Source organism: Plasmodium yoelii (assembly GCF_900002385.2).
Source record: "Plasmodium yoelii strain 17X genome assembly, chromosome: 10".
Classification (NCBI taxonomy): domain Eukaryota; phylum Apicomplexa; class Aconoidasida; order Haemosporida; family Plasmodiidae; genus Plasmodium; species Plasmodium yoelii.
The window spans coordinates 633,068-658,928 of record NC_036182.2 but is presented as its reverse complement, the minus strand read 5'-3'; the positions used below and the strand labels follow the sequence as shown (position 1 = coordinate 658,928).

The window sequence follows — 25,861 nt, the reverse complement described above, 5'->3', positions numbered from 1 at the left end:
ACATGTGTGGTATTTTAATTTAAATTGTGTTAATGTTTTTTTTTTTTTTATTTTATATTTTGTATACCAATTGTTAGACATTAAAATGCCTTAACATTTTTTTAGTAAAAGTTTTCACAAAAAAAAAAAAAAAATGAATGCACATAATATGCAAGGACTAATATTTATCAAAAAAATAAAATTCAATATAAATAAATTTTAATTATAATAATTTGAGTAAAAAATATATTTTTATAATTTTTTTAAATAGTTATAAAAATAATAATTATATTTTATTCCGAATTATTGTCATCTTTAAAATTATCAACACTTAAATTTTCAGTATTATTAAGATCTTTATTTTTATCATCCAATTCTTCACTATAATCACTATCATTTATATCACTTTCATTATCGTCAAATAAATTGCTTTCATCACTTTTGAGCTGATCAGTAATCAGATCAAGATCGTTCATAATATTTTTTTTAATAAAATAATTTTTATTATATTCTTTTTTTGAAATTTCATAATTAAATTGATCATTAATAGATGAATTAAGAGTATTATTATCATCCTTATTATTCAAATTTGTATAATTATTTCCCCAACTCATTTCATATTTATAGTTAAAATTATTATTATTTATGTTATTTTCACAATAATTAAGATCATCACTAATTGTTAAAAGATTTACATTATTTCCAATATTGTTATGTTTATAATTATATGATAGAATTCCTATTTTTCCTTCCTCAAAATAATTTTTTATCCAATTATATTTTATTTCTTCTTTTTTTTTCATTTGGTTTACTACAATATTAGCAAGCTCAAGAAAAGATCGTAATTTTGAAAAAAGTTGAATAGATGGTTTTGCTTTTCTTCTATTTTTAGAATGATCTTCACAAAATATAATTGAATTGGGAATTCTTGTTATATCTAAATTTGTGATATTAGGATGTGCTTTTAAAAAATTATAATCATATTCGAAAAAAAAATTATGTATTTTAGCACAAGAGATATGAAAATAGTTATTACATGAATTTTCTATGCATTTATGTGTGTATCCATAAGTCATATTACATATATAACATGTATTTTTATTTAAATATCTTTTTAATTGATCTTTTATTATTATTTTATAACTTTTTTTTTTTTTGCTTAAATTATAATAATAATTATTATTTATTTTATTATTATAAGTTACTCCATCGAATATCATAGATGCATTATTATTATTATCATCTAAACTGTTTATCTTATTAATATTATCGCTTTTAACTATTTCAACACACCCTTCATTATTTATCGGATATATTTTGGAATCTGATTCTCTTTTTATTTGCTCTATTGATTGCACTTCCTTTTTATTATTATTAAGAGATTGAGATTTTCGCATTCTTCCTCTTCTTCTTTCAGTTATTTGTGCAGGTTCTTTTTGATCTATGGTATTATATTTCGTTAAAATTTGTTGACAATGAATATTAGTGTTATTGTTTTTTATTTGATCAGAATTTGTAATTTTAAGATCATTTTGTTTTTTTTCTATTTTATTTAAAGAGTCTATTATTTCAGTAGTTTTTTTTCTTCTTTTTATTTTTTCATCATATTCATTTTCATCTTGTTCATTTTCTTCATCATCTTTATTTTTATTTTCTAGATCTATGGTGGAATCAAATAGATCTGATTTGCTTGAACCCATTTTATTAAATTTATTTTCGTAACTATTATTTTTAGATGTAATTTTAATATTTTCTAATATGGGTTCTATAGAATTATTATTTAATGGCGGTCTTCCTCTTGGTGCACCTATCGAATTATTTTTTTTTATATTTAAAGAATTTTTTTTATCTGTTTTTTTAAGATTTGTATATGTATATTGTTTATATAAAAAGTCATTTAACATTTTTTGTTTTTTATCATAATAATTTTCTTTATTTAATTGTAAAATTTCTGAATCAGAATGGAAATTGTTTTTTTGGTTATTTACAATTTGTTCTTTATTTGCTAAATTGTCATAATTATATAATTGATAATATTCTTCTGTTATATCATTTATAATAATTTGTGGAGAATATAAAGCACATTGCATATGAATAAAAACTGAATTTTTTTCATGTTTTAAAAAATTGTTTTTTTTATTTTTATTTTTATCAGGTTTTATATAATCATTTATTTTAACTATTTTGATAGCTCCTCCTTTTCTACTACATAATATACAATTAGCATTTTCATAATTATAATTATTTGCACAAATATCACAAATAAATAATTTATGTTCTTCTACATCTTCTATATCTGTTAATAATTTTTCTTCTTCTTTTATTAAATAATTAAATGAGTTTGATTTTTTATTCAAATTTTTTATCATTTTCACACTTTCAATATCCTTCAAATGGCTAGCTGTGTTTAAACAGCTGTTTATTTCGTTTTGTAATAGCTCTTTAAAACTGTTCGAATTTTTTACACAATTTTGATCTTTTTCACATGTACCGTTTTTATCTTTTTCACATGTACCGTTTTGATCTTTTTCATCTTTTGCTTCTCCACTTTTGGAAATAGATTCTGAATCCTTGTTTTGTAGCATGTTGATAATATTTTTTTTTTTTTCCTTAATTTTGAACAATAAATGCTTAACTTTTTGTTCTTTACTATGAAGAAGGAATGTATGAATTTTTTTTTTTTTTTTATAAAAAAAATATTCAATAGATGAGGTATCAACTAAATAACATGTTTTATGTACACAAACATTGCAATATTTGCAATATAATAATTCTTTTTTTTTATTTTTGGTAAAACAAACAGAGCACATATCATTTTTTATATAATAAATATTTGGCAAAAGAAAAAAGCTATATTGATAAGGATATAAATAATTAAGATTATATGCTAAAACTTCAAATACATCATTATTATTATTATTATTATTATTATTATTAGATGTGGGTAAATTATTATTACGAACTTTTAATTTTAGTGAATTTTTTTGTTTTCGTTCTTTTTTAATATTTTCATATATATTTGGATATAGATCTCTATTTAAATATTTTCGTCTTCTTTTAATTAATTCATCATAAATATTTACAACCCCACATTTTTTAACAGAATGACTAATACATCTAATAAAAAAAAATATTCGAGGGAAACAATAATCGATTTTATTTTGGAAATTTAAAAATTTTTTATTTGAATTTTTACACTTAATATGTAATCCACACATAAATGCACATAGTGGATGCATATATTTTTCACAATTAATATTGAAGCATTTCATTAATATTCCTTGTGTTTTTAAACAAACTTCACATCTCGTTTTTTCTTGTTCATATCCATTTATAATATATGGCCCCTTTATTATTTTTTGGATTATTTTTTTCATTTTATTGTCATAACTATTGTCATAAATGTTATAAGTATTTTTTTTTCCATCTTTTTCCGCTTCTTTTCCCGCTTCTTTTTCCGCTTCTTTTTCCACTTCTTGACCATCTTTTACAGAGAGTTTCGAAAAACATGACATTTCCGATAAAGATGATGAACACCAATCTGATGAAGAGATGTGAGATTCGTTTTCCAAATATGAGCCTAAATTATCTTCTTCAGATTTCATATTTTTAACATGATTAATATTTTTAGAATCTTTTATTAAATCGTTTTTTTGATCAAAATTTGTTTTTTTGTCTTTTTTTATATTTTCATCATCACTACTTTCAAAATTTTTTTTTTTTTTTTTTTTTAAATTATCATTATCTTCTTCATCTTGATTAGTTTCTTTATCTTTTTTTATAAAAGAAAAAAATTCATATATTTTTCTTGTTCTTTTATTTGAATTATTATTATCTTGTTTTTTTTTTCTATCTTTTTTATTTTCATTTATTATATTGTTATTTTGCGAATTATTTTCTTTTTCATCATCACATTGAATCAAAGATTGGCCATAACTAGATGCTTGAGTTTTATCCAGTAATTTTGTTTCTTCTATAGTATAATCATTTTCCAAATTAGTTTGTTTATTTTGAATAGGCCCTATTAGGGGTTCGTACATTGTGGGTTCTATTATTTTATCTAAACTTGCCACCTTTTCATTTGGTATTTCATTTGGTATTTCATTTGCTATTTTATTTGCTATTTTATTTGCCATTTTATTTGCCATTTTATTTGCCATTTTATTTGCCATTTTATTTGCCACCTTTTTACGAACTAAAGAATATATTTCCTGATTCAAATGCAAACTGTTTAATTTAATAAAATCAAAAAAATTTTGCATGTTAATATTATTATTTATTAAGAGATCCGGAACACAAAATATAGCACAAAAGATGTGAATAAAAATATTATCTTGAAGCTGCGAAAATGCACCTCCTCTTTCTAAACATATATAACACTTAACATTACTATCAAATAAATATAAATAATTAGTTCCTAAAGATTTTTTTTCAAATTCACATCTTTGACATAACCATTCATTAGGGTTCGAAATATTATTATTTTGTAAAATAGATATACTATTATTATCTTCATTTTTTTTAATTGATATATAACAATATTTATGAACATGCATATAACATCTATAACATTTTAGCATAATATTTTTACAATTTTTTATGTTATTTTCAATTTCTAAAATATTTTCCTTACAATTTGTTCCATTAATATTTATATTTTTTATTTTATTTTCATCTAAAGATGTTTTATCTTTTATTTTAATTTCATTACTTGTATTTATCGAATTTTTTATATTTTCTTCTTTTTTTTCAACATTTTTATGTTTCTTTACATCATTATTATTAGCACCCGAAATAGATTTAATATTAGAATCATTTTGAGAAGCATTTTGTGCATTATCATCTTGTTCATCAAAAAGTTGCATACTATTATAATCATCATTAAAACATATAGAACAATGATAAAATATTGGAGTAATATTCAAATCTGTTGTATTAGAAAAACCACAAAATTTATCTCTATCATTAAGAAATAGATGTATATCATCATCTTGACATGTTTTATTATTTTGATTCGAATAATTTGTTTGATATGTTTCATTTTTATTATCATCAATTTCATATGTTATAGAATCCATATTTTTAAAATATGTGTGTTTAAAAAAAATACTATATTCCATAGGAGGATATTTATGTTTTTTATATTTATTAACAAATTTATGTAAATCAAAAATAGAATTTACAAAATATTTATTATAAGAATTTATATTAGAATTATTATATGTATTAATATTTTCAAATGAATTTCCAATATTATTATTTATTAAAAATATATTATAAAAAAGAGAATATCTAAGTTGATTCCATCTTTCAAACATAATATATTTATAAGTAATTTGTTCACATTTTTTAGTATTTTCTGATATTTTTGGTGGCATTTTATTTTCATTTATTATTTTTTTTAACAATTTATTACATATAAAACTTAATTTTTTCTGTACATTATTCATATTAATTAATAAACAAACTAAATTTTTATCTACAAACCTAGAATTTTTAATATAGCTTTCTATTAGTTCATCTTCTTCACATAATAAATCTATTATGATATCTTTATCTATTGGTACTATATCATAATCTAATATTTCATTTTCATTTTGTGTTTCTAATTGATTAACTTGTTCTTTATACATATGTGATAATGAATTATTTTTATAATTATCATAAAATGTGAAATTTCCATTAAAAATTGTTTTTTTGTTATTATTAATATTTGATTGATTTATTTCATTTATAAATAATTTATTTTTATTTTTAACACCTTTTTTTCTACCTCGTTTTTTTCCTTTTTTTCTTCCACGTCTTTTTTTTTCTGGTATGTCTATATTATTTTCATTTATCTTATTAAAAGTTTCTTCTTTTTTAATTTCAATATTTGGTAAAATATTCTTTTTAATATTATCATATCTATTATTTTTCATAATTTCATTTCTTCTTACTTTTGAGTTTCTTATATCAATATTATTATATTCTTCATTTTGTATTTCATTATTATCAAAATCGTTAATTATATTTTTATCTTGTAAAATTTCTACGTCTCTAGATGTGGTATCAAATTCGGTATTCATATTTATGTTTTCTTTTTGCTCATTAATAATATTAGAACTTTTAGTAGTTTCTTGATCAATATTTTCATTTTTATTATTTGTATTTATTTTTATATCATCTAAAGTTTCATTGACATCTATGTTATTATCATCATTTTCTTGAATATCTATTATTTTTTTTTCATCTTGAATTAATGTGTTAGAATCTACATCTGTTATTTGTTTATTTTGTTCAATATTATTACTTTCTTTACAATTTAGATTATCCGTATTATTAATTAATTCATTATTTACTAAATTAGGAATAGAACCCGTTTGATCTGGATCTCCCATTTTTTCTGAACAATTAGATGTATCAACTTTTTCTTTTAAATCAGTTAATAAGGAGGTTCCACCTTTTGATGATCTTCGTCGCTTTCTTACACCAACATAATCAACTTGTGTTTTTGTAAAATTATTATCAAGATCAAATTCAACTTTTTGGTTATTTAGTAATAATAAATTTGATAAATTTTCTCCTTTATTATTTTTACTTTTAGATAATCGTTTTATATTTTTAAGATTATCAGATGTAGAACTTGAATGTAAATCTAAATTTGATTCTGAACATAAATCCATTTTAATATTATTTTTTAAGCATTTTTTATATTGTAATATATATTTTTGCATTTTAATTAATAGATAATATTTTTCAAAAATATTAAAAAGTAGTGGATTATTAGACCATATACAATTATCAATAAGCATTGAATTATTATAAATTATGTTTTCGTTATTTATAAAATGTTTGAATCTATTTTCATGATGATCATAAGAATCATCTTTTTCATTTGATTTCCCAAGAGATACTTTGCACAAATCAGCACTTTCCATTTTAACATTTTTATTTAAATATTTTGTAATAAAATTTAAATTCGATTCTCTAAAAACATTTTCGCCATTAAATTTGTCTGACACATTTCCAGAACCACCATCATTATCATTATTATTATTATCATTATTATTATCATTATTATCATCTATATTTAAATTCAAATTGATATATGAATTAAGCTTTTTTTTGTCAATAATTGGGGCCAATTCTATGTATTCTTGTAAGCTTTTTTTCATCGCATCTTTTTTCATCACACCTTTTTTCATCACACCTTTTTTCATCACATCTTGTTTATTTTCATCCTTTCTGTTTTGATTATTTACAAAATCAAAGACATGATTTTCTTTTTTTATAGAATCGTTTTCGATTATTGGAAAAGGGTTGTTGTTATGAGTTTTTTTTTTATATTTGACTTTAACAAAATTTAATCTATTTTTTAGAAACATAAAATCAAAATAAGATAAAAGTTTGTAAAAGTTGATTTTTACATTTTTATATTTTTCCATTTCATTAATAATCAAATTATTTAATTCATTTTCTGAATAATTTTTATTTTGAATTTTTGATAATGAGATAGATTCAAATAAATTATTTTTTATATTTTTTAAAAAACTTAAATTATTAAATTCAAAAGATATCCATACAATTTTATTTCCTATATCAATGATTGCATTTGATTTATATTTCATGTTAATATTTTTTTTATATTTTTTTATTCGTTTTATATTTCTTTTATTATACATTTTGTCTATATATGCATGAATAGATAAGTTTCTACAATAATTTATTTTTCGATTGTTTGTATTTTTTTTTATTATTTCTTTTTGAATATATATATTAACATTTTCATTTTGTTTTTTTGTACTTTTTTCCAAATTTGATGATTTCAATTTAGAAGTTATTTTTTTATTTTTGTTTGTTTCGTGTTTTTCATTTTTCTCTTTTTTTATTAAAAAATTAGAAACAATTTTAGAGTCTGTTATTTCCCCTTTTCCAGATAACAATAAATTTCCATCATTTGTGTCATTCTCTGCATCTAATTTAGATGCATCAATGAGATTATTAATATTGGAAGAATCATTTACACTTTTTTTAGTCTTTTCTATATTAAAAGGAAAAAGAGATATATCATCCTCCACAGTAATCTTACTAGAATCGAGTTGATTGTTATTTACTTTTATTCCTTGAATGTTTGGTACTTTATAAATATCTTGAAATAAATTTGCACAATTTTTACCAGAATAGAATTCTTTATGAATATATTCTTTAAACTGTTTAATAATTTTTTTTTTTTTTTTTTTGATTAATCGATTATTTTTTAATTTATTCATTTTTTTGATGTATTTATTTTTTATATTAGATCTAAGCCATCGATAAAGTTTTATATAATTTATATTTTTTTTAAAACCTTTTTGAATATTATAACATAAATTTTTTTTATAAATTTTAATCAATTCAGATAAGTTATCATTTAATTTCACATTAATAAATTCATTGATAGAATATGTTCTATATTTTTTTGATAAAATATTTTCTATAAATAAATTTTGATATGTTATATTTTTTTCACCAATTATTGTTTTTTTATTATCTATAATAGATTGATTATTTTCATTTAACCCCAAATTATTAATTTTAGAATAGTTAGACAAATTTTTATTATCTATACTATCAATTAAAATGTTAGAAGTTTCGATATCAGGTTCATTTATATTTCCATTATCTTGAATATTTTTTTGATCAAACAGGTTAAATTTAGTTATGTTATTTTGTCCTAACAAACTATTTTCATCGTTTTTATCGTTTTTATCGTTTTTATCGTTTTTACCGTTTTTATCAATTTTTTCGATTTTTTCATTTTTTTCAACTTTTTCAATGTCTTTAATTTTTTTTAACAAGCTTTTTAAAACTGTTTTATTATCAGCACTCAATGAAATGCTCTCGAAAAAGTTTGACTTTTTCTTAACACAATTTTCGTTGGAATTGTTTATGTTTCCACTTTCGTCATTTTTCCCATTTTCTTCGCCTTTACCATTTTGCTCTGGCCTGATTTGGTCCAAATATTTAACGCAATTTTTGTAAAAATTTGTGTGTACAAAATTGTTTTTATATTTCAAATCGGATATGTTTAAATAGCTTTCTATTGTTAAGAATATGTTTTCATATATTTCAGTATAACTTTGATTTTTAAAGCTTGCCTTATCATTTAGTTTGATTAAGTTTAATTTTTTTAATATATCATCATATTCTCTTAAGAATTTATTGAAATTTATATTTAATTGGGTATCTGTATTTATGCCTATAGAATCAATAATGTTGTTATTGTTATTGTTGACATTGTTGACATTTTCGACTTTCGAATTTTCTTTTTCTAAATCGGATAAATCATTTACTTTATCTTCTTCCTCATTATTTATAATGTGGTCATAATTATTTTTTAAATTAATTTTTCGAAATATATTATCAAATTTATTCCAATTCATTTTTACAGTTCTTAAATTTTGATTATTAGCCATTTCTTCATCTTTTTTTTTTTTCATATCATTTTTTTTTTTTTTTTTTAAATTTGTATTATTTCCATTATTCATATGTTTGTTTTTGTGAAAATTATGATCATTATATGATTCCATATTAGTTATGTAATTATTATTTAAAATATTTCCTTTGTTCATTTGATCAGGATCATACATATCAACATTTCTATTATTTTCCACAAAAGAAACACGTTTCCTCATTGTTGCTACACGCATATTGTTGAAGTATGGATGAATAAGCATATTATTATTATTATATCCACAAAATAGATTATTAGAGATATTACCAACTATATTATTAGAGACATTTCCAACTATGTTTCGATTATGCATATCAGTAGATTGATTTTCTTCATTTTTTATTCCCATATTATCATATATAACCATTTTTTCCATTTGCTCATTTTTTATATTTCTATTATTCATATAAATTATTGATCCCATTAAATTTGGATTCATATTAATTGGCTTTTCATTTATCATCCCATTATTAACACTACTACAACTGCTGCTTCTACTTCCGTTTTTTTTTATCTGATTTGTGTTATTCATATTATTGGTTACATTTGTTGAATATGTATCAACTCCATTTTTGATTCCATTAATTTCAGCAGTTTCGTTGTTAATAATATTTGTATCATTATTATTATTTATCATATTTAAACCTAATAAATTATTTCTTCTTGTATCGTTATTTATAGAAATATTAGACATCGAATTGTTATTTGTGATTTTATTATTTTCTATAACTTTATCACGTAATAAAACATTGTTCATATATATATTGTTACTATTGTTTATAATTATATTTTCATTTATTTTATTTTTATTAATACCACTATATGTATTATGTCCTATAGGAATATGTTTATATGGATGTTGATTCATGTAATTATTATTTATCATATTTGGTACATTGTTATTATAATTATTTATCAAATTCAATTGCTTTTGATTTAACATTGGGTTTTCTATATGACCATTTGTTTGGTCATTCATAAGTTTGTTATTCCCGATATTTGCGATATTATTCCCGATATTTCCGATATTTCCGATATTTCCGATATTATTTGTTAGTTGGGTTGGTAAAAGAGGAGGATTGTTATTAGCGGGTATAGGCATATTTAAATTATTTTTTTTATTAAAATTATCTACATATAAGCTCATATTATTAATTTTAGGATTATTAATATTTGGAAATTGATTAGAATTGTTTATGTTAGGATATATATTATTATAGTTTACTGAATTGTTAATGCGATAATTAGCTTTATTAATAGAATTTCCAATCATGTTATTAGGCATTCCTCCTTTTTGTAAAGCCATATAGACATTATAATTTGGCATATTATTATTAACATTCATTTGAGGATTTATAGAATTTGGAATATTTCTATTAATTTGATTAAAATTATTTTTAATTATGTTATTTCTAAAATTGCTATTAATATTATTTATATTTGGTGAAATTTGTTTTACGCCAATAATATTGTTCATATTCATATTCATATTCATATTATTTTGACTAATATAATTTGGTGGGCATTGTATATTAATTCGGTTATTTTGATATATATTGAAATTGTTATTTACTTGATTAACCATGTCATTTCCCATCTTATTCGAATAGTTAGCTGTTTTTATATTGCTATTATTGCTATTGCTATTATTGCTATTATTATTATTATCATGCATATTTGATTCATTAACATTATTAATGTTACTATTTTGTATAAAATTTTGATTATTTATCTCATTTATATAATTCGAATTGTAAAAATTTTTTAATCCTATATTATTTTCATCTCTATTATTTATTAAATCCATTCTTCTTCTTCCTTTTCTTCCCAAACCAACTTTATTTATTGTTCGACTTTTATCATTTAATTTTTTTTTTCTTCCTTTTTTAACTTTATCAGTTTTATTATCTATCATATTATTATCACATATTTCATCATTTAAACCATCTCCCTTTTTTTTATCATCATCATCGTCATCATCATCATCATCATCATCATCTTCTTCTTCTCCACCCCTATTTGTTGCATTTCCATCTCCATTATGATTCGATTCGTTGTTCATATCATTTTGATCATCTCCATTATGATTCGATTCGTTACTTCTATCATTTTGTTCACCCTCATTTTGACCATCTCCATTATTATTTGCTTCATTATTTGTATCATTTTGACCATCTCCATTATTATTCGATTCGTTGTTAGTTTCGTTGCTATTCACAAAAGCGTGGAGATTTAGGTTTGCATTAATGAAATTAGAATCATTTTGATTATTATAATTTGTATTACCATTTTCTAAATTTAGTATTTTATGGAAAAATAATTGAAATTTGTTAATTATAGATATATTTGGATTATGTTTAAGCATATCAATAAGGATATTATTGATGATTATATGGTTATTCACTTTTGAAATATTATTATTTTTTTTCATTTTTTTTGTGTTGATTTTTTTTATCGGTTTGAGATGTGAAACGAAATGAGGGGTTGTACAGAAAGAGGGCATTGCTACAATGAAGCAATGGAAATTTTCCAAAAATATTTGAATAATAAAATAAATTTGATAATTTTTAATGTTATGTATCTTTCCAATGTTAAAATAAAATTTTGATTTGTTCATACAATTGTTAACAATGGGTTTAATAATAAATTTTTTGGATTTGTGAAATATATAAATAACTGGATAGACAAAAAAATGATATATTAAAATGATATTTTTTTTTTTTTTTTTTTTTTTGTCATTATTCTCTATTTTATCTTCATTTGGGAAAATATACACATATATATAAAAATATATGTGAAGAGGGTACTTATTTAGGTTCGTTTTTATTAAAATTAAAATTAAAGTATACAAAACAAAGGATGATAAAAATAAATATATTATTACACAAAAAAAATAAGTTAATTTAATATATATAAAATAATTTTTTAATATTATAGCGCAACCTAAATAAGTTATTTTTTTTATTTTATCCTCATTTTTTGTATTAATTATATTAAAAAATTTATGATAGAAATAAAATAAAATATTTTTGATTTCATTTCTAAAACTATTATTAACATAATTAATATTCTGATTAAAATGTGAATAAATAAAATGTAAATAATTAAATATTGTATTAGTTATTATTATCTTGTTTTTTTCTTCATTCAATTTGTTTAATAATAAAAAAAATAAAATTATTATTAAATTATTTATAAAAGGGTAAAATAATGACATATTATCAAAAATATAAATTTGATCAGTATTATATCGGATGTGTTTATATATGTTATTATTGCAAGCATTGATATTAATTTTTTGGCTGTTTATTTTATTTTTGTGTATAGAAATATATTTGAATATATAAATAATAATGTCTTCATATAAAAATAAGAACAAAAACAAAAACGAAACAAATAATCTTGAATAATTTATAAAATAATTACAAAAATGTATCATCATATTTACTTTAACATAATTAGCAATAGTTAATATTGTTATTAACAAAATTTTTATTTTTTTGAAGATTGCTTTGATCGGTATTATTGATTTCAAATTAACATTTATTCGCATGGTACAATTATTATAACTACAACTACAAATACAACAATATTTTATTATACTAATGGATATCGCAATATTCTCGAAACATTCTATAATAGCTAATCTCATATTATTATATGCATTCAAAATTTTCAAGATCATACATAAATATTTCTTTATCTTGTTAACTATATAAGCACACAAAAAAAATCGATAAATACTGATATAAGATATGACATTACAATTATTTCTACCATTCCAATCATAGCATGTTAAATTTTCTAAAATGTTTGTCTTTGATATAATAGTAATTTTATTTAATATATTGTAATAATAGAAAAATAAAAAAAGCAATTGAATACAATCATTTTTTTGAAGCACATTATTATAATATTTACTCGAAATATAATTAATCATATTTTTTTTTTTATTCCAACTATTGCATCTATCGAATTTGTTGCTGTGATTTTTGTTTACGCTTTCTGTGTATTTCCAAAAATTAGAGAAATGCAATATGTTGAAAAAAAAATTATAAAGATAATTTTTTTTTATCAATTTTGTTAAATTGTTAGCAATAAGAATTGAGGTATTAAAAAAGTTTTCAGAAAATGGCAACGATATTTTATCAGAAAATGGCAATAATATTTTATCAAAAATTTGCAAATCGTTATTATAAGAATCATTTAACGCTTTGCAATTATTTTTGAAGTATGTTTTATTATGACTATAACAAAATATAGATATAAGACTGTTCTTATTCTTTGTCTTTATATTAGAGCAATTATATGTAATAAATAAATTAGCTCCTTTATAATTTAATAGAGCAAAATAATACATAAATATAGTTGCTTTTATTATTATAACTTTTAATAAATTTGTTATGATATTAAAAAGATTCGATACTATACTAGAAACAGAAAATAAAATAATTTCTAACAGTTTTATTATATTTGTTTGATAATCTTCTAATATATTTATGTATAACAAATTATATGATTTATCATCTTTACATGGATAAAATTGTGACACATTTTGTAATTTACTATATTTATCTAAAATGTTGCATAATCCTCGCAAATAATCTGTATCATTATTTTTATTATTAAAATTTGAAGAAATATATAAATTGGAAATTTTTAATTTATTTAAAAATAAAAATAAAATGTTCTTCTTATTATTTATTTCTATTTTCCTTGAAAATGTAAAATATGGTTTATGAGAAAAAATATAATCACTATGATTTATAATAATATTATTATCACAATCTTTATTTGGAATATTTTTTAAATTAAAATTATTTTGATCACTATTTTTGTATATGGTAATATAAGATTTGGGATTATTTATACATATTATATTATTATATATATTATAACAATTAATGTAAAAATTTAACATTTCTTTATCGTTTTTATACATTTTTGAATAATTAAAAATCAGAAAATAATATTCTGATAATATTTTTTTAAAATTGTTATCTCTTGATATATTAGTTAATTCAAATTTTGAGTTATTTAACTTGTTAATATTTAAAATATTCCTCAAAAAGTGCAATATAATATGTTTCTTAATATATATATTTCTTAACAAGTATATTTCACGGAATACATAATTATTTGTACATTTTATATAATCACTTAATTTATCATCTTGTATACAACCATTTATCCTTGCATTTTTTATATATGTAGTATGGTCTTCTTTTTGTAGGGGATAATATATTTCTTTCATTTTTCTTGTGCAAGTATAGTTTACATTAATTTATTATTTATCAGCTACTAGCATGGATATATGACTGGCTATACAAATGGCTATGCAAATGGCTATATCTTTAAACAGTCATGCAATGTATATATTTATTTTTGTGTGTGTCTGCTTAAACTTATGTAATCGGACAAATTTTGTATTTTGTCGATTTTAAAAATAATTTATAATTTTTATTCGCATATTATTATTATTGTTTTAAAAATACACACACAATATACTTTAATTATTAGCTCATAAATAACCCTGTATATAATAGCCGTTTGGTTCAAAATGTGTGTCGCTTATTGTGCTTTAAACGAAATAACAAGGATATACTTGTTTATTTAATTGGTTAGGTAATTTTATGCAATTTTTAGGTAATTTTATGCAATTTTTAGGTGCAATTTTTAGGTAATTTATGCAATTTTTATGTAATTTTTATGCAATTTTTATACAACTTTTTATGCAATTATAGAATTGTGTCAATTATCAGGATAATTGCAAAAATAGCTCTAACAGTTTTCTTAGGAGTAATATTAATAAATGTAGAAATATTAGTAATAACTGCTATTAAAATAAATAGCTGCAATCATATTTTTTTTTTAGTTAGTAAATAATGAAGAAGCAAAATTTTCATTCTCCTTTAATTTTCCATCGTTAGCGTTTGCACAATTATAAATGTCCACATTCTGTTTTCTATCATTATTATTATATTTGGTTTTGTTTTTTAATTTTAAAATTAACTTGATAAATTAAAAAGAGTGTATAATGTAATTTATACTCATGAAGCATTTTGCTTATATATGCTCAAATCATGAACATATAATTTTATTGAATTTGAATAATACATACTATACACTGTTGTTAATATTAATATTGTTCCTATTAACACTTCAAATATTATTATTATTGTTTCGAAGGTTGGCAATGTGTATTTTTTTTGTGTATATATTGTTATATGATTATCCCATAAACTATTTTTTTTTTTTTTTTTTTTTTTTACTTAATAACATTTAAAAAAAATTTTGTTCACTTATAGAACTTAACAGTTTTTTAAATAATAAATACTTTAGGAACAAAAATGAAAATTATAAAATTACGTAAAAAAAAAAAATAAAAAAATAAATATATTGGAATATTTACATATAAACTTTTGATAAAAAGGTTAAAATAATGTATAAATATGAATTATGCATATAATATGCATATAAATACAAGTAATAATAATATTATATATATATATTATGCGTATTTTATAGTATTATATATATTCATATATTATATATACATATATATTACATATATTACATATATATACATATTTATGAGCGTACAATTGCTTGAAAATCGTAAGAAAAATAAATAGCACGATAAACATAATTTATTATATACAATGCTTGGGGAAATAGCGGGTAAACAAAATATACAAAATAAAAAAAATATACAAAATAAAAATGGTATAGTATATATGGCAATAAAAGATACGTAGTATAAATAGTATATTAATTTTATTCAGGAGGAGGTTTTAAAATAGAAAAATGAAAAGTGTTGCACAAAAAAAAAGCATAACAAAAAGGAAATATACTTTATATATATAATACATATTGTTCAAAAAATTGCAATTTTATTTTTATGTTAATAAATTTAATTTAACCCTATTTATGTACAATAATTTTCTAAAATGGGCACATATCTGCAAGTATTAACATTTTTGTATATTTTTATTTGCATTCTTTATTATTTTTTATTTTTATTATATTACTGTGAAATTTAAAAAAATTTAAGTATAATAATTATTATGTATGTATGTATGTATGTATATATATATATATATATATATATATATATATATATAATGTGTGAAGGAAAGAAAGTAAAACTTGTAATTTTATATTTATATATAAAAGTATTATGTATAAATTAAGAGTATAATGTTTGTATGTATGCACAATAGTAACACATAAATTAATAAATAAGTAAAGGCGATATTTTGCCAATAATGCATTATATTATTAATTCTTTAAAAAACGATATGACCATATATTATTAAAAATGGAAAAAAAACACACACGAAGAAAAATTGAGAGAACAAATAATTTAATAATATTTTAATGAATAGTTTGTTTAATATACTACATAATTTTTGCACACAAAATAATAATATAGATTTAAATTATTATTTATAATAATTTCTCCTTTTTCTTTTATTATTACTACTATTTTTTAAATAGTTGGCCTTTAATTTGTTTAGGAATAAACAAATAAATAAATATATATATATATATATATATATATAAATAAATATATTTTTTAAAACCCTTTTTATAGTAAATTTCAGTTAAATAACTGATTTTGCATAAATGTGTAAATATATAAAGTATAAGTATAAGTATAAGAATACAAATAAAAAATAATACAAGTTTAAAATATACAACAAAAATGTGCATATTTAAGAAAACACCATAAAGTATAAAAATAATATTATTTTGAAATTACAATTTTTATTATTCATAAAATTGTATTATATAAAAAATTAGTTGCTATTATGTATATATATAGACAATGCTCAATGTTGTTATATGTCATAGTTGTTTGTGGATTTTATTTGTTCTATTAAAAATATGTATACACTATAAAATTGTATATTTTTTGCTTTTTATATTGTACTAAAATAAAATGTTTTAAAATATGATCACAACAATATTATTGAATAGTTTATCAAATTATAGACAATAATCGAGAAAAAAAAATAAATGTCTCTTCACAACGATAAAATATATTATACTGGATTTTTAATACGAAACATTTCCTGTACCTCAATAAAAAACAAATGTTATTTCTTTATTATATATTAATCGAAAACTCGTGTTTGTGAATATTTTTCAAATTTCCTGTATATAATATTTGTATCATAACAAATATATAAATAAAAAAATATATAAATAAAAAAAAATAATTCTATAATGTTACCCTTAAAAATAAAAAGAAATAATTTTATGACATATTATTTGATGTTTATATTAGTATGCATATTTTTTCGATAATCCGAACTTATATGATAATAATTAAAACACACTGAAAAAAAAAGGTCAAAATTCACGAAAGATAAATAAAATAATAAATTCATAATGTTAACATAAATAATAAAAACGATTCATGACACACACATATCAACAAAAAAAAAAAAAAACGAAATATAAGAAAAAATAAAAACTGTTTTTTATATAAAAATTGTCATTTTCGAATTTTAAATAATATTTATATTCAGACATTCTTTCATTATCCATTAATTTAATTCGTTATATGTTTGTTAATTTGTTTTTACGATTTTTAAATGTTATAGGAACTGTCGCTAGCATTTGACGAATCCTATAAAAATAAAGAAAGATTATATATAATAATAAAATAATGCATAAATAATAGAACGACATTATTACACACTTATTAATAATTCTTCACAAATTTTAAAACTTACATTTTTACTAGAATCATCATCTCCAAAATCGAAATCGTCCTTTGATTTCGAGGTGTCTAATAGTGTGCTCTGTGATTGAAAAGGTAAAGAAATTGTAATTATTAATATATTCTCAAAAAAAAAAAAAAAAAAAAAACAATAAGTACAATAAATACAACCAATACAACAAATCCAATAAGTGCAATAAGTGCAATTTTTCAAAAGTTACCCTTTTCCTTTTGGGGGTGTTTCTGCTTCGAGCCGTTTCCTTAGCACCATTATCTCCCTTCTCCATATTTTTCATCTTAATTGTTTCGGCTAATGTCAATCTAGGTTTTTTTTTTTTCTCTAAAGCGAAAAGACAAAAAAAATAAATGTGAAATGGAAATATGGCAAACGTGGCAAACGTGAAGTATGGCACACATGTATAAAAGCTATCTCTCTCTTTCTCTCCCTCTCTCTCTCTATTAATGCATAAATAACACGTCGAATATTTGCATAACGGTAGCACTACAAAACTGCGATAAATGTGCATAAACTAAATATAAAGTACCAAGCTCTAATAGCTTATTTTTGATGCCTGAAAACTCATTTATATTCACTGTACTGTTAGGAGATATATTAATATTAATAGAATTAATTCCACCATGAGCTGGTGTTTGATCAATTCCATTATGGTTACTACTAGTGCTACCGTGATTAGCTATTGGAGTATTAACATCATGAATATTTGATGTATTTATAATTTTATTAATTAAAGGTGTATCATCAGAATTGTATGCATTATCTCCAGTTTTTGAATACGATATATTACTATCATCTATTTCATTAGAATTAATTAATATAGGAGTTTGGGTATTATTATCATCAACACTAATACCCGAATCAATTTTTCTAATTTTTTTTCGAACACTATTATTATTTTTTTTATTTGGTGTTTTTTTACTATTTTTTTTAATATTTAATGAATTAATCATAAATTCACTACTATCAGATGTATCACCTTCAGATTCATCATCAGATGTTAATTTTTTTTTCTTTTTCTTTTTTTTAAATCCAGCTCCGATTTTTTTCCTTGCAACTTTAAATTTGTTACTTTCTTCTCTATTAGCTAATTCAACATTTCTTTGAAATTCTATGGCTTCTTCAACTTTTTCAATATCTTTTAACCACATTGTTTCAACAGTAATACTTTTCAAAATTTCAAGTTCTTGTTCTTTTTCTTTTAATTGTGATAGTAACTCTTCTACCTTTTCTAGAGTTAAACTAAAAATAGGCATATTTAATAAATAATTATAATCTTTTACAGTTACACCTGCAATTATTTCTTCATTATCTTCAGGATTTTCAGCTGCATCTAATAATTCTTGTTCAAAAATTTCTTCTTTTTTAAGTTTATGAATATCTTTATATGGATCATATCCTTTTCTATATAATTCTTCAACAAGTATTTTTTTTTTTTTTTTATTAACAACTAATTCTCCATTAATTATAGCTAATATAAATTTGGTTTTATTTGAAATAATTCTTTTTTCTTTTTCCAATTTGCTTATTAAATAATTTTTTCTATCAGTATATGCATTTAATCTATGAAAACAAAAATCTTTTAAAATATCTAATTCAGATGCATATCTTTGTAATTTTAATTTGGGATCAAACAATGTCATATTTGTAGTTGTTAAAGTGCTTTTTAATTTAAAAACTTTTTCTAATCCTTCTTCTTCTGCTCTTTTTAATTTTATTGGATCCATTTTAATAGTAAAACAAACATCTTCATGTGAACTATTATCTATGTAATCTATGATTAATTGATTTTTTTCATCTGTTAATAATTCTTCTAAGAATTCTTTATAATCTTGTGTCCATCTTTTTATTGGTAATTCTGTAATTTCTAATGTTTCATCATCTATTTTGTTAATAATACCTATTGTTTCATATCCTGATTTACCATTTGGTTCAATTCTTCCTTTAAAATCTTTATACCATGGTACCATAGGTACTAATGGTTCTTTATCTATATATTTTTTAATATTATTAATTATATCTTTATAATTATAATTTGGAATAAATGATGAATATCCAGTTCCTATTCCTTCACATCCATTTACTAGAATCGTTGGAATAACTGGTATATAATATTGTGGTTCGATTTTTTGTCCTTCTTCATTTAAATATTTTAAAATCGGATCATCATATTCATTAAATATACTTCTAGTGGATGATGCAAGTTTTGTAAATATATACCTAGCTGCAGATGCATCTTTACCACCTTCTTTTCTACTACCAAATTGTCCACATGGTTCTAAAAAATTTATGTTATTTGAACCAACAAATGTTTGAGCCATATTTATAATAGTTTGTTGTAATGATGATTCTCCATGATGATATGCACTATGTTCTGCAATATAACCAACAAGTTGAGCAACCTTACATTCATTTTTTAAATTTCTTTTAAAACAACCATATAAAACTTTTCTTTGTCCGGGTTTCCATCCATCCATAATATTCGGTATACTTCTTTCTGTGTCATATCTAGAATAATAAATTAATTCTTTATTTACAAAATCATAATATGATAAATCCTTTTCTTTATGATCAACATATGAACCAAGTATAAAATTTTGTAGCCATAATTTTCGATCTTCAATTCTTTTTTTACTAAAAGCCATATCTATTGAATCACCATCTCTATCTCCTGTCCATAAAAAAAAAATTTTATGACTTTGAATGTCAGAAAAATATTGTTTAAATTCTTTATCAGTTGAAGTACCCAACCCTTTGTAGTATTTTATTTTCCATCCTACTAAATTAGTATTTTCTTTCCATTGTTCATATTCAGCGATAGTAAAAAAAGATAACTCTTGATTCCCTTTTTGAACCTTAACTATAGGAGTAACAAATTCACAAAGAAACCCTTTATGTTTTAAAAGACTAGGCCAAAATTTATGAATCATATTAATTAATAATCCCTTGATATGAGATCCATCATAATCTTGATCTGTCATAATCATTAAAGAACCATATCTAAGCCCTTTAATATCTTGTTTATTTTTATCAGTAATATCTAATCCCATAATTTTAAATATATTTTGAATTTCTTTATTATCCATTAATTGTTTAAAAGATGCATCTCTTACGTTAAGAAGTTTACCCTTTAATGGAAATACACCATATCTATCTCTACCTACAATTGATAATCCAGCTAAACAAGATGTTTTAGCACTATCTCCTTCCGTTAAAATTAATGTACATTCTTGACTATATTTACTTCCTGCATCATTAGCATCTTCTAATTTTGGTATTCCAATAATTCTTTCTCTTGCTTTTGAAGAACCTGCTTTCATTTTTTTTCGAAGTTCAACTTGAGCTTTGGCTTGTGCCCATAATAATATATTACTAAGTATAGAGCTTTTTAAAACATTATTTATTGTTTTATCTGTTAAGGTACATTTACTTCCAAATTTGGCTTGTTTAGTAGTTAGGGTTTCTTTAGTTTGTGAATCAAATGTTGGATTAACTATTAGGCAGTTAACAAAAACCCATAAATGATTCCTTATATGACCAGCTTTTATTTCCATACCTCCTTTATTTTTTGCATTAGCTTTTTTGCTAAGAGAATTTAATAATTGATCAACAATATAACTTACATGTGTACCACCTTTAGTAGTACAAATACTATTAACAAAAGAAACTTGTTGAAATTGTGATCCATCTGTTTTTGAAATAACTATTTCCCATCTATGTTGTTTTTCATGAATTTTTACTATTTCTTCTTCATATTTATTATTGTTAAAATTAGAATTTCCATTTTCTTCAGTTGTTTTAGTTGGAGTAATATCACCTGCACCTCCTCCATTTTCATGTGAAATACTAACATCTAAATTATCAATAGTTTTATTAACACTTGCATCTGTGTTACCATTTAATGCATTTTTAGAAACACTAGGATTTGTATTAGGAGTATTATTATCTCTTAAATATAAATCTACATAACTTTTAAAATCTTTAACAGGTAATCTTGTGCCATTTAAATATACACGAACATTACATGTGCCTGCCAAATCATATACTCTTTTATGTAATAAGCATTCTATATCATCATCAAGTTCAGACATACCAAATTTATCTAAATCAGGTTTAAATGTTACTTTTACATAATCTTTTCCATTATAATTTTTTATATGTGGATCAGAAAATTTTGACATATTTTGAAACCATGTCATTTTAAATTCTTTTTTTCTTGAACTATCTCCACATTGAACAGTAAATTCTTTACTAAAAATATTTGTTAATTTAGCTCCAAAACCGTTTCGACCTCCTGTTATTCTATCTTCAGCATCATCATAATTATCGGATGTTAATAATTCACCAAATATCATATGTGGTACATATATATTCATTTCTTTATGTATATCTACTGGTATACCTTCTCCATCATTATATACACTTATTTTTTTTTGTTCTCTATTTATTTCTATTTTTATACAAGTCATAGGATTTTCACTTTTTTCTTTTTCTCTTGCTTTTACATCAGCAGCATTAACAATAATTTCATCAAATATTTTATATAACCCTGGAACATAAGTTATATTTTTTTGAACCATTCGACTTTTTTCTTTATTCCATATCCATAATAATTGAGTATGCATTTCAACACTACCAATATAAGTATCAGGCCTCAACAATATGTGCTCAATTTGAGACTTTTTCTGATACCGCTCTTCAATTGTTTTATTTTTCGACATTATTTAAAGGATAAAAAAAAAAAAAAAATCGTTAAATTAAATGATAGGTGTTCAAACTATATTTCTTTGAGGATACGAAATCATCAAAAATAAAGCACCTTCGATTATATAACAACACTTATATGCATTTTTAAATTTCTTAAAATTATTTTTTTAAAGATTATATATATTTATTATGTATCAAAATAATGTAATATGCTTATGTATATTATATAACGAGCCATCTAAAAAAACAATTTATATATGAAAATTATAAAGTCCTCACAAAAAAGGTATTAAATTTTAATGAGCCATATAATTAAAATAAATTATTAAAAGATTACTATATTTTTGAATTTACATAGTAATGGGTGGCACAAGTATAGTCATGCAAATTTTAAAACGTTTTAAAGCGTTATATTAAAAGGGGTTGAATAAAATGGAAATGAATAAACTCGAAATGAATAAACTCGAAATGCAGAAATGGGTGTGTATGTGATGTGTGTATGTGGTGTGTGCATGTGGTGTGTGTACTTTTTGTGAGGCATAGAGCAGCCGATAATTATTTGACTAAAAAAATTCATATGAACAAGTCAAACGATATTCGATTGTCTTTTTGTTTTATTAAAAGTGTCAATATTACAAAAAATAAATATATATATACATATATTATAAATGTAGACATTAGGAGAGGTAATTATATATTCATATTGTAAAAGGGAAAATTTGTACATATATATATGTATATATAATGAGCAATTAAGGTAGTATATTTTATAAAAAGGTGTGCATACAATAAGTGAGTGAGTAAAATGTGATGGTAATTTTTATATTTGAAAATGAAGCCAAACAATTTATTACATTACTAAACAATGTGAGTGACATACATATACATGTAATAATATAACATAAATTACTACGGTATAAAATAATATAAAATAATATAAAATACACAAAATTGCTCTATAATAAATGGAAGTCTGCTTTGTTTCATTTTTCTTATAAATAAAATATCAAAGTATTATCATATATATATGTATGTATATATAATAAAAATCAACCTTATATATGAATCTTTTAAAGATACACATTCATATTATTATATGTGCATATACAACGAATACATACTGAGTATTATACATATATAGTTTCGATTTAATATAAGGATTTTATATATTCTGCTTTGTGCATATTTATAAAAAACAATAAAATGTGTAAAATACAAATTGTAAGGTAAAGAAAAATAAATTATTATGAATTATTTTTCTTTAATATATATATATAATTACTATAAAATACTATTAATAATAAATAAAAAAAACGATAAAAAATATGTATATAATAAAATACGATAGCAGTAATTTTAAAGGCGCAATTATAAAATTTAAAGTATTGCTATATTGCGCATATAAAAAAATATTTTTTTATGATATATTTGAAAAAAAAAAATACGTACTTTATATTATAATGCGCAAATAAAGAAACTTAAAAAAATAACTCATTCATTTTATGAATAATAAAAATAAATAAATTCATGGAGAAATGAAAAAATGAAAAAATGAAAAAATGAAGAAATATATTTTTAAAAAATAATGCTATAAATGTTTGGTCAAAATAGAAAGTAATAGCAGATGATATAGAATGAAAACGAGAAAAAATGAAAGAGAAAAAAATAAAAACTTTCGAAAAAAAAGAGAATCGAAAAAAACATCAAATAAAATAAGTATTATAAATTTATATAAAAAATCATAAATATTAAATAAGAATTTTATATGCTTAAATTGTAAAAAGATGGCATAAAATTTTTTTATTTGATGATTTCTAGAGACATTATATTATTTTATGATGGGCTTTCATATTAAAAATACTTCGAAAATAAACATATGAAATAAAATATCCTTTTTTATTTTAATTATATATGTTTTTTTTTAAACGTAAAAAATGGGCATAATTGCAATAAAGTGTTAGTTAAAAAAAATATAAAGACAAATTTTTATTATTATATGTTAATGTGTTAAATTAATTATTTGTCTACTTTTTTTTTTTTTTTTTCTGATTTTCGTTATTATTATAGAGATACACATATAAATGGAAAATTATTTTCAGTATATGAATATCCGTATTTTTTTTACGCTGTTAATTTATATTACTAAAGTTTTTAATTATAAGATGGTAATACGATAAAATAATAATTTAATATAATTCTTTGTTTAAATAAATAATTTTTAACTTGTTAACAATTAGAAAGTGTGTTAAATTATTATAAATATTTCATTCTCTATCTGTTTTATTTTAATAATATCATAAAATTGGTCTATAAATTATGTTTCAATTTTTTAAGAAATTTAAATAAATAATTTCTATTATTTCACATTTGGTCTTTTCTTATATATATCATAAAATAATCATAATATTCTTCTATACTATCAATTTAATTATTTATTAAAAAATATATCTTATATATGTAAGAAAAAAAATATGAATATAAAGACAAATCTTTATACTATCGAAGTTATATCATATAATATAGAGAATGCTTAGGTGGTTTAAAGATATATCAAAATTAATAAAAAGGTAAAACAACCAAATAAGCAAATAAACGACTATGTATTATAAAAATGGTGAAAAAAATTATTATATGCTTATTTGAATGCTCTAAAATATTTGTCATTGTACTTTTTATAAGTACTATATGAACTCCTTTAAACAAACAAATATATTAAAAACGGCTATTTTTAAATTATGCGTTTTATAAAATGCTAACTTCTATTTAGGGGCCACATATATATATATATATATACATACATACATACATACTGTGTGTGTTTTGCCCCATAAAGTGCCATTAAAAATATATGCTTGTGGATACAGGAAAATATGTTATTTCATATTACGAAGGGTTTTGGCTTATTCTATATAATATGACGATGGAATAAGTAATAAAAAAAAAAAAAAAAAAA

The 25,861-nt window shown here is 21.0% G+C and overlaps 2 protein-coding genes across 2 annotated transcripts; both read right to left on the bottom strand.

Annotated features, from left to right (window-relative positions):
- Positions 1-272: 272 nt before the first annotated feature.
- On the bottom strand, positions 273-14,708 carry PY17X_1013000 (zinc finger protein, putative; the record flags this gene model as incomplete). Its single annotated transcript, XM_721080.3, has 1 exon — positions 273-14,708. One exon carries the CDS (start codon positions 14,706-14,708, stop codon positions 273-275), a length of 14,436 nt encoding a protein of 4,811 aa, XP_726173.3.
- A 3,345-nt stretch (positions 14,709-18,053) lies between these two features.
- On the bottom strand, positions 18,054-22,922 carry PY17X_1012900 (DNA topoisomerase 2, putative; the record flags this gene model as incomplete). The annotated part of the gene is made up of 4 exons (XM_022956208.1): positions 18,054-18,092; positions 18,199-18,267; positions 18,407-18,525; positions 18,731-22,922. 4 exons carry the CDS (start codon positions 22,920-22,922, stop codon positions 18,054-18,056), a joined length of 4,419 nt encoding a protein of 1,472 aa, XP_022813283.1.
- Between the last annotated feature and the right edge of the window lie 2,939 nt (positions 22,923-25,861).